Source organism: Spea bombifrons, chromosome 13 (genome assembly GCF_027358695.1).
Source record: "Spea bombifrons isolate aSpeBom1 chromosome 13, aSpeBom1.2.pri, whole genome shotgun sequence".
NCBI classification, from domain to species: Eukaryota; Metazoa; Chordata; class Amphibia; order Anura; family Pelobatidae; genus Spea; species Spea bombifrons.
In genome coordinates this window covers 23,810,778-23,822,174 of record NC_071099.1, presented here as the reverse complement: position 1 = coordinate 23,822,174, position 11,397 = coordinate 23,810,778, and the positions used below count along the sequence as shown (strand labels likewise).

Sequence of the window (11,397 nt, the reverse complement as noted above, 5' to 3'; positions counted from 1 at the left end):
CAAAGTTTGAAGGTGGTGTTATCACCGTAGCAACCGATTTGACTGGTCCAATCAGCAGGGAGATTCCACTGGTTGCTATGGTAATAAGACCGTCTCAAACTTCACGGCCGACTTTCTCTCTGCTGTCCGTGGCTTCTGGATTTGTGTCGGGATAAAGGGATTTGAGAAGGCGGCGTCCTGCCCCCGGATTATGGCGAATACCCTGGATGCTGTGCCATTTGATGGCAGATCAGCCCCATCCAGTCGCTCGTCTTCTGCTTTTTTTTCCTGCTGTAATCGGTCGTTGGTCTCGTCTTAGATTCAGGAGCCATATGCATGCTTAAACCCCCTCAATGTATTCCCCTCCACCACTTCTCCTGGGAGGCTGTTCCATGTATCTACTACTCTCCCAGTAAAAGTAAAACTTCCTTCCATTCCATCTCAGTCTCTAGCGTTAGATTCGGGTCTCTTGTTGTAACTTTTTCTCCTGTACTCTGTATTTAAATGTCTGTCTCCCTCTCTTCTCCGAAGCCGGATATATTGATCGCTTTCTCGTGTAGCCTGCAAACCGCTCCCCGTTTTAGTTGCCCTCCTTTGCTCTCTCTCTCCGGCATGAAGGGTAGGATACGGGGCGTTCTAATATTTGACATGTATTGTATCGAATCAAAACCACAGGGTACACAATGCCCTCTCGTCCGTCGTCTGCCCCTCCCTGTTGCCGCGTTACGGCCAACAAACCCCGATTCTTAGACCGGCCCTTTAAACAAATTAGGATTTTTAATTAAGTGGAAAAGCCTGAAACGTAACATTTAGTGTGTGTGTGTGTGTACACACACGGGGGTCTCGGGTTATCAGATCTGGGACGCGGCGCTCTCTATCCGCTAATGTATTTGGGGATGACACAAGGACCTGTTTACATACTGGAGATAATGCCCTCCGTCCATCGCTTGTTTAATGCCCTTCCCTGTCCACAGGGCAAAATAACTAACTCCGGAGATCGGCTGCGACGATAACTACCCCTCCCTGCTCAGCTCCTGTAATACCCCCTTGTTGTGAAGTAATTACCAGAGGATATTGTACGACAAATGTCCGGGTAATTGCAGATAAACTGCCCCAGAGGCTGATATTGTGGGGTGGGGTAATACCACCTCCCTGCCTTATGTACCCCTCCCTTCCCCCATTAACAGGGGTGTGGTACCCCAGTATTCTATACCCTAGATGAGTGGGGGCAATGTGATATATTACCCCTTAGTGCTGATCTGGGGGGGTGCTGTGTACCCATTTCTCCCAGCCCTGGGGTGTGGGGCTATTGTGCCCCCCCCCCTGGGATGAGCAGGGGATGCTGTGCCCCATCTCTCCCAAACCATGGAGGGGGGGCGGTTAGATGATGTGAGCCCCAGCCGGGGGGGGGGGTTGTGATGCTGCAGCACTGTGACCTTCAGCTTCCCCTCAGTGTCTCCCGTGACGTCACGCGTGGACGTGCCTGGTTAAAGCTGCGAGCGGCCGCCCCACTGAGTGTGGAGATCGGAGTGACAGCGGCTACAGGTGCACGGACTCCCGGGAGGGACAGCAGGTACCGGGGGGCACAGGGACGGATCTGGGTGGGTTTATCTGGTGGGTGTTTTTCCTGCGTGGGTCTGTGTGACAGCGCCGGGTGTCATGCGTGTCGCGGCTGCGGAGTGTGCGATGTGATCCCGTTACTTGTGTGATTCGTGTCCGTTCGGTTACCGGTTCCTTGATACATTGTATCTCCTCTATCTCCGCTTCGATTCATTTTTCTCTCCTGTACCCGGATCCCCCCCCCACCCCAGTAATTATATAATTACCCTGGGAAAGTTGGGGTCCCTCTCCCCAGGGGTGGCAACTAAGGATGGGGAGAACCAATTTGCCCCATAAGGTTCCAATACTACCCTTAGTAGTGTCAATCCCACCAGTGCCCATAGTAATTCCACCAGTGTTAATGTTTGGGTGGGTGTGCGAGGGGGGGGGGTCCCCACAGTGATGGTCTCAGGATCACATTCATCTCTGGGCCATTTCTAGGAGATTAACCCCTTTATGCTGGTTTGTCCTGGAGCTTTCTAACCCATCGAGGAATTGTCTCTCTGTCCAAAAACAAGTAGTTTTAGCCAAAAATCTGATGTCTCCCTGCCAGGCTGGCACACAGTTGGTTAACCAGCCCCGGTTAATGATTTGCTGACACATGAGCCCCATCTGGGCCAGAATAAACAAGAACATTCAGAGATGGACCTCTGTGTCCACCATCCCAACAGATGCTTCCCTGTCCATCTCCAACCCCCACCCCTCCAACCAAGCAGGTGGCTTCTGGTCACTTAGATGGGGCTGAAACTGGGCTGGCCATTTGCATGAAACTTAATGCCATCTGTTATGGGGTCCGCCATGTCTTCTATCACAGCTTGTATATCCAGTATAATTAACCCTTAAGATCTTAAGTCTTCTTTGAATGACTTGCTTTTGTTCCATTGTGAAAGGGCTGGTTTAAGGAATTGGGACTTAAATCCTAATCTAGGTTGTGGGACCTCCTTCTGATGGATGAAGGTTTTATTGCGGTCTTCTGACTTCCCTTAAATTGTATTTTAAGGTTTCTCCTAAGGGTGTTGGGAGGCCATCAACGAGTGAGGTGTAATTCAAGCCTTAAGCCATCTTCTAAGGTGTAAGTTTCCGTCCCAAAAAGAGCCTGTGATAGACTTCCATTTAATTATTTCATGACGTAGTGTGATGCAATATGTCCGTATTAGGCATTGCTTGGGTCTTAAAGCTGTGGAAATGAATGGCGGTTGAAGAAGATAGTCCGTTCTCCCCTTATGGTGCTAGGAATCCTATACGAAAGTATATATGTCGTATAAATGTGTATATTTTTCTGGGTTCTGATGGGCTGCAGGACTCTGAACCTGACTCGGCGTGTTCTAATTTTATTATATTGTGAAATGTGTCACACACATACTGTGGAGTTGGACAAAATGTGCTGGTGAGACAATTCGGGCAACCTTCCAGCCTAAAGAGCACTGTTCCAAAAATAGGGGCAGCACTTGGCATTATTTGGCCCGGGTTATTTCTGGTGTGCGTGTCTAGGGGGTTTCTTTCTTTTTTTATACTGAGACCCAAAGGTCGTAAGAGCGCACTGTCTACCCCAGGAGGTGAGCTGGACAAGAGTCCTGACCCGGGACTAAAATAGTAGAACAGTTTGGTGGCTCTTGAAGGGTCAACTTATCTTCTTGACCCTTCATTAGCAGCCTATGGCGGTTCACCGGCTGTTGTGATGGCAACTGCAGCCAGACGAGTCTCAGCGTCAGGCCTCCTTGATGTGAATCCAGAGAGACTTCAATAAAATTAAAAATGTATGTTTTCTGTAGACATGGGAGCGGCCATCTCCTCATCCTGGCTATGAGAAGTCCTCCCTTTCTTGTGGTGTTGCTGCTCCTCTGGGTGGGAGGACTGGTTTTGGGAGATGTAGTATCTTCGTCATAATGTTCTGAAGAACAAAAACCCTTTGTATGTATTTTATTAATAAGGGGAACTGAAGACTTCTCCTTTTTTTTGTCTCTGATTGTATGACCTTATTGGTGATGTCACTGATGCCGGAAAGTGAGGCAATGACGATGACCACAGTATGATTTCCAAACCCGGTTTCCTGCGGTTTCTGTACGTGTTATTGTGACTTCTAGGGCTACAGAACCCTGTGATAGCCTTCTTTTCTGCGTGGTGAGGGTATCGGGGATTTGGGACCAAGGAAGGGACTGGTGCTCTTACAGAAGGACGTATGGGAGGTATGCTTGTGGCATACGCACTTGCACAAAAAGGACTGCGAGGAGTTTAGCCCTCTGGCTAGAGATGTGACGGCCGCTTATCACGTGCTGCAGCTGCTATCTGTAAATAATGGGGTGGGAAAAAAAACCAAGCACTTGATATGGTTTCATGAAAGCTTCTTGACAAGCAAACATTTGCAATGCAGTATAATGAAGCTGAAGCTTTCTACTGCAGCTCGGGAGTCCAGTCTCTGTTTAAGGAACGATTTTTGATTGGTTCAATAAGTTGTGCGATGGCTTGTTTGAAATATACCTGTGAATCTGCCCCGAGGGGGGGAATAAATCCACTGGGCCCTGTCTCTGAAACCAGGAACCGGTGTGAATTATTAATCAGAACAGATCCAGAGCCAAGCGATGGCGTGATGGGCCTCCTCTGAATAACATTACCAAGCATGCCTCCCAACAGTCCTGTTTTCTTGCAGGAAAGTCCCACCCAACAGGGTGGCAAAAAATAAATGGAGGTCTGCGCTGTTTGATGCACAAACCTCCATTGCAGCTCCCACGTGGCCGCTAGTGTCGTCGATGTGGCTTAAGACTGGTCGGTGCCCCCAGCTCATGTGCTGCTCACTTCTGGGACTGGATGCAAGCCTTCCTGCCTCTCCTCACACTCACCCCCCCCAACAAAATGTTGATATGCTGCACTCGTTGTACCTCGCCCTTTACTTGTAAAATTATGTTTGTTAGAGCTTAATGTAAACAAAATATATCTACATGTTGGCCTCCGTATCTTCTAAGATAATGTGACAGGGATTTTTTTTTTTATTTTTACATAAAAAATATTTTTATATAAACTATATTCTCTTAAATAAACTATTTAACCTATGACAGGGAGGTAGGAAGTATAAAAATCCATACATGTAAGTAGTGGAGGTTCCTTATCTTCATATAAATATTAAGTGCCCAGAAAGTTGCGTGTCGTTTCAGGAAAGGGTGTGGGATAAAAATATAATGGGGACAAAATATTGGCCGGATATACAGCCTTTATGTTAAGGCTGTGACCCCCTCGTTGGGATTGGGGGTTCGTGTGACGAGGTGGCAGCAGGTGATCCTCTGGATGGGGAGAAACCTTAGATAATGTCAAGGGTAAACCTTCCCTAAATATAGAAAGGGACAGGGGTCTCGTATACCAAGAAGTCCTCGGTTACTGAAAGGTTGACCCCGCAGAGGAGTTCAGAGGTCTGGAGTACGTGTCAGAATGTGTCCCGGTATTTATTGACGTGTCGCCCTGCATAAAACAACTCGTCACGCTATAGAAAGAGGGTATTTTAACACCAAAATGGACAAAGATTTAGTTCCACTTAGACAAAACTTTAATTGCACTTTCCATAACTAATGAATCTGACTTTTTTTTTTTTTTTTTACTGTATACAGTATTGTGGCGTCATTTAACCCAAACTCTGATTTACCGTTTCTCTCTCGTTGCAGGAGGTGAGATTTAGTGCACCATGGGAGGCGTTGTGGTGGATGATAATCCGTCTGGCGTTAAGGCCCCTGATGGCGGATGGGGCTGGGCCGTCCTCTTCGGCTGTTTCGTGATCACTGGATTCTCCTACGCGTTTCCCAAAGCCGTCAGTGTCTTCTTCAAAGAGCTCATTCGGGAGTTTGACGTTGGGTACAGTGACACGGCATGGATCTCCTCCATCCTCCTGGCTATGCTCTATGGGACAGGTGGGTATTGTCTGCAACAGACCCTACGACGGGTGCTTCGGTAGACACAACCGAAATGTAACGCTGTAGGCCAGGAGTACACAAAGATGGGATCCAGGGTTCCAAAAAGCAATTGCTCCTTTACATTGTAGCCAGTGAGCAGATACATTACGTCCATTAATGGTCAGATATGGACACTCTTATCTGAGGGTCTACAATGAAACCCCCTGTAGGGATCTGTCTGGCTGGGCCATGTAGGCCTGATGACCTGCTAGAAGTGCCAAGTCTCAACACCCTACATTGGCATTGCAGGCAAAGGCTTGACTCAAATCTTATCTGCTGTATGCCATAGGAGACACTCCCTACCAACAAACAAAATAGTTTAATAGATTGGCAGATATGATTGTTCTATGAATGTTTACTTTCTCATTTGGACTACGTACCTGGAGGCCCTAAACAAAGACTTCTTCATCGTGATACAACGTAGACAATCAACCGATGTTGTCCAATTAGTACATTGCTTAGTGTTGGAGTAACTCTGGCGCTGCTACAACTCTGCGGTGTCTCTTTAAATCTCTCATTATTGAAACTGGCTGTACTTGGGGTTAATTGCAGGCTGCATTGTTTTAGAACACGCGAGTATTATAACTCGCCATGCACTCGTGGTGGGTGCAGAATCCTTTTACTCTAGAATAAAACCAGAATGCAAAATAACTGAACGGCTGAGTAGTAAGGGTCTTTCTGGGTAACGCCAACAAATGTCACGTCCTTGTTGGAGCGTTGCTAGATAATAAGTACTTGCCATGTCTAGGGCAGGGATTAAGGTGACGGATAATATTCCCATGAGCTAATCGGATGTATTACCTGTACTCCTGCAAGCATTCAGTCCCTAAGGACGAGTGGACACTCTGCCGTGGACACGGTCAATGATATCTCATAAATTGGTGATGACGGGTAATGAGTATATATTTTAATGGAAACAGTGTTGACTTAATTTTATTTATTCTGTAGACTAATAACTTAAATGGGGTAAATGGCCAACGGGAAACTTTAAACTTCTAGAATTGTTCGTAAGATGTAGTGTTGCACTGACCCCTGCTGTATGAACGTGGTCGTATGCTTACTGGTTGTGAGCAGTCGGTTGGTCTATTTCGCAAGGTGTAATGTCTCAAGCAGCCAGAACGTTCAAAGGTGGCTTTCTTATAACTATCAACATGCGCCTTATTTATCTTAAAGTACCATATGTTCATACTGTTTACATTTTTATTTTGGTTTAGGTCCTCTTTGCAGTATCTGCGTAAATCGATTTGGTTGCCGACCGGTCATGATGGTTGGGGGTCTCTTTGCATCTCTCGGCATGGTACTGGCTTCGTTTTGCACAAACATCATTGCTATCTACCTCACTGCAGGAGTCATCACAGGTGAGTCTTTAAGGCCTCCTTAGATCTAGGGTCTAGGTCTGTCCGTTTAACGCGTAGCACAATGCCAGGTTTTTGTATGCGAGTACTTGGAATAGTCCATCGTAACTCCCTCCATGTTTGACTATAACCTCTTGTGTTACAGGTTTGGGTCTAGCTCTCAACTTCCAACCTTCTCTCATCATGTTGAATCGCTATTTTGACAAACGCCGGCCACTGGCAAATGGACTGGCAGCTGCAGGAAGCCCGGTGTTTCTCTGTGCTTTGTCTCCTCTTGGACAGATACTTCAATATGAGTTTGGTTGGCGTGGTGGGTTCCTCATCTTGGGTGGCTTGCTCCTCAACTGCTGTGCCTGTGGTGCTCTAATGCGACCACTAGAACCCCCAAAGAAGGCCATAGAAGAGGTTAAAGAAGTAAAAGACAAAAAACCTAAGAAGCTTCTTGACTTCACTGTGTTCAAGGATCGTGGCTTTGTCATCTACACGTTGGCGGCTTCCATTATGGTTTTGGGACTTTTCGTGCCACCCGTGTTTGTTGTAAGTTATGCCAAAGACTTGGGAACACAGGACACGAAGGCTGCATTCCTCCTCACCATCCTTGGATTCGTAGATATATTTGCACGGCCCACATGCGGCGTCATCGCAGGCTTGAAGTGGGTTCGACCACGATGCGTCTACTTATTTGGCTTTGCTATGATTTTCAATGGGTTTACAGATCTGATGGGTTCCATGGCTGATACCTACGGAGGTCTGGTGGTTTTCTGCATCTTCTTTGGCATATCCTACGGGATGGTCGGTGCTCTGCAATTTGAAGTCCTGATGGCTATTGTTGGCACGCAGAAATTCTCCAGTGCCATTGGACTGGTACTACTGGCTGAAGCCATTGCTGTCTTGATTGGTCCACCATCAGCAGGTAAATGGTCTTTGATTGGCATAAAAGTAAAGGAGATTCTGTATATACGTGTAACCAAGTCTTATTGTAAGGGGGTTAAATGAACTGATTAAACTGATTAACTGATTAAAGACCACCATGAGAAAAGTAACGTATTGATATATTCATGTGAAGTAGTGCTTGCTCCCCATGTCCTCATCTTGAGTGGTGATGGTCTACCTAGCTCACGTTGTGGTAATTTTTGGACAAAAACTTTGGTTTCTTATCCCTTGGCGAGTACTGTAAGGGCAAATAGGTATACCTATGGCCATTGGCTAGCTTATGGCACCAACCCAACTTATTAAGTTAAGATGCAATGAAACTCCTCCAAACATTCCTTTTTGTGCTTCTATTGTAGGTAAAATCCTCGATGCGACCGGGAGGTACATGTTTGTCTTCATCATCGCGGGCTGTGAAGTTGTGACCTCTGCGCTCGTCCTCACGAGTGGAAATTTCTTCTGCCTCAAGAAAAAACCAGAGGAATCGGAAGCCAAAGACATCACCGAAATAAAGGAGATTAAAAAAGCAGAAGAGAACGGACCAGAAAGCGACAAAGCCGAACCCGCGGAAGTAGAACAGTTCTTGAAAGACGAAAAGAACGGTGAAGTTCTCACAAATCCAGAGTCTTGTGTGTGAAGAGTTCTAGAATGTTTTAAAATTTTATAGGAAGTTTCAGGAGATTCTCTCTGTAGGTTTAGGGCTGTGCCAAGTATTAACCGTTTCAAATGTCAACCAAAAAAAAATCACTTTTGAGGATGAAAGGACCATTCTTTCAAACTAAGTGGAATAGATAATCATGCAAACTGTCAAAGCTTTTGAGTTTGTGCTTGTTTTGAGGTTTGTACACTTCATGTTTTTAGATTTGTTTTTAATATATTTTTTTTTTTGGGTGGCTTTTAACTACGTAAAGTCCAAATGTTTGGAGTCTGAACAGTTTACGTGTGTTATTTATTGTTTTATAAGTCCTTTATACACTTTTGTGATATGTAACTTCAGAGTTTTATTTGGTATTGCACTGAAAAGTGAGCAAACAATAAATATATGTACTTTTTAATAAAAAAAAAACAAACTTGCCTTTTAATTTTTTTAACACTAAAAAGGTTTGGCTGACATGGCAATAGTCTAAGACAATACAGCACGGGCATCAGATCTGGCTGTAGATTTTAGCAACATACCTTTCAACTTAAAGACAAATTGACCAGAGCCGAAAAGTAATTCATACAGTGTAGGGCTTAAGAGAATTGGACTGTAGCTCTTGTCAGCCACGGTCTCCATACTTCACCTGGAAGTGTGCAGGACCTTAAGGATCTCAAGTCATATTTTAGCTTCCATCTCCCTAGTTTCAGTGGGAAGTGCATGTTTTGTGCCGGACTTTACTTGAAATACAGTTGTCTCTGCCAGAACTGGACTCTTCAGATGGTAAGATGACACTTTGTTGCTCTCAATCAAGGGATTTGACATTCCAAGCTCTACACTGATCAACTTGATACATCGTCTCCTTAGAGAAAGTATGATGTGGTGCCAATTTAGAGCCAACTTGAATGGGAAAAAACAGGACACCATGTCCTGTGATTGTGGCCAGGTGCTGTAACTGGGGTGACTACTCGTATATAAGACTTGGACAATGTCTGTTCCCAACATACATACTTACGTTAGTTATGGACGTATCCAGATGCTGTAGTTAGCCAGTACCATAGCACCCCCCCCCCCCTAAAATCTAACTTGGTAGACAAGCGGTGTGGGCCACCTGCCCTGACTAAGACTTCAAACGTTAATGTGGAATTACTACTAACATAGTCTCTACTAATGACCTCCTTGACAGTCTACAGGAACACCTCTAACAAAAGTATCCAATGACTTGCCCTTTGCTTTGGTTGAGAGACACTTCTCTGTTCTAATACTTCTGGATCTCTCTGCTGCTTTTGATACTGTTGATCACCATGTTCTTGCTTTGCTCTACAGACACAAGAGATACAGCTCTCTCCTGGATCTCCCTATATCTGTCCAATCATTCTCTGGCAAGACATATACTTCTCCACTTACAGTTGTTGAATTCAAGAAAAATCTGAAGACTTCAGAGAACCCGCACCCTTTTGATACAACCCCCACGGTATAAGGATACAGTAGCCGCACAGAACCTTCCTCTGTTCCTTATTTTTCTCCAAACCCCATTCCATCAAGTTTGTAAGCTTGCATGCAGGGATCTCTAGTCTTGTCGTACCATTTCAATATGTTATTTTAAATAATATAATTCGTCATATATAGTATATAGATATATAGTATATAGATAGATATGTAGATATATGGATTAGATATGTAGATATCTAATATATATCTACATATCTAATATATATGTAGATCTATATTAGATATCTATAGATATATATATGATATATTATATAATATATATATATTATAGATATTATATAGATAGAAATTATATATAGGTATGATATAGATATTATATATATATATATAGATATAGATATGATATATATATATATATATATACAGATATATATATAGATATGATATATATAGATATAGATAGATATATATAGATATGATATAGATTAGATATAGATATATAGATATGATATAGATATATATATAGATATGATATAGATATAGATAGATATGATATAGATATATAATATAGATATGATCTAGATATATATAGATATGATATAGATATAGATATGATATCAATATATATATAGATATAGATATATATATAGATAGATATATAGATAGATATGATATGATATAGATATATATATATAGATATGATATGATATAGATATATATATATAGATATGATATGATATATATATATATATATAGATATATATATATATAGATATGATATAGATATGATATATAGATATATATAGATACGATATATAAAGATATGATATATAGATATATATAGATATGATATATATAGATATGATATATAGATATATATAGATATGATATATATAGATAGGATATATAGATATATATAGATATGATATAGATGTATATAGATATGATATAGATGTATATAGATATGATATAGATATGATATAGATATATATATATATATAGATATGATATAGATATATAGATATGATATATATGTATATATATATAGATATGATATAGATATATATAGATATGATATAGATATATATAGATATATATATATAGATATGATAGAGATATATATAGATATAGATATGATAGAGATATATATATATATATATATGATAGAGAGATATATATAGAGATATATATATAGATATAGATATGAGATATAATATATCTATATAATATATATAAATATATATAAAGTCCATATATATAAAGTCCAAAAATAGTTACCGGCACTCCAGGGACTTTGCAAATGACCACACAAACAACTTTGGTTTTCAAGTCAACGTTTCAGTCTTGTTTATTACAGACTATATATATGTATATATCTATATAATATATATATATGTATATATCTATATAATATATATATGTATATATCTATATAATATATATATGTACATATCTATATAATATATATATGTACATATCTATATAATATATATATGTACATATCTATATA

The 11,397-nt window shown here is 41.9% G+C and overlaps 1 protein-coding gene across 1 annotated transcript; it reads left to right on the top strand.

Moving 5' to 3' along the window:
• Window positions 1-1,429: 1,429 nt before the first annotated feature.
• On the top strand, window positions 1,430-8,868 carry SLC16A3 (solute carrier family 16 member 3). The gene is made up of 5 exons (XM_053453639.1): window positions 1,430-1,552; window positions 5,229-5,471; window positions 6,728-6,871; window positions 7,014-7,781; window positions 8,158-8,868. Exons 2-5 carry the CDS (start codon window positions 5,249-5,251, stop codon window positions 8,433-8,435), a joined length of 1,413 nt encoding a protein of 470 aa, XP_053309614.1. The 5' UTR covers window positions 1,430-1,552; window positions 5,229-5,248; the 3' UTR covers window positions 8,436-8,868.
• Window positions 8,869-11,397: the final 2,529 nt, after the last annotated feature.

Excerpts from the sequence above, each read along its gene's own strand:
- SLC16A3 (XM_053453639.1), top strand. The coding sequence starts at position 5,249 with ATGGGAGGCGTTGTGGTGGATGATAATCCGTCTGGCGTTAAGGCCCCT. Across the intron at positions 5,472-6,727 it reads GGCTATGCTCTATGGGACAG|GTCCTCTTTGCAGTATCTGC; the intron begins GTGGGTATTGTC and ends ATTTTGGTTTAG. Across the intron at positions 7,782-8,157 it reads GATTGGTCCACCATCAGCAG|GTAAAATCCTCGATGCGACC; the intron begins GTAAATGGTCTT and ends CTTCTATTGTAG.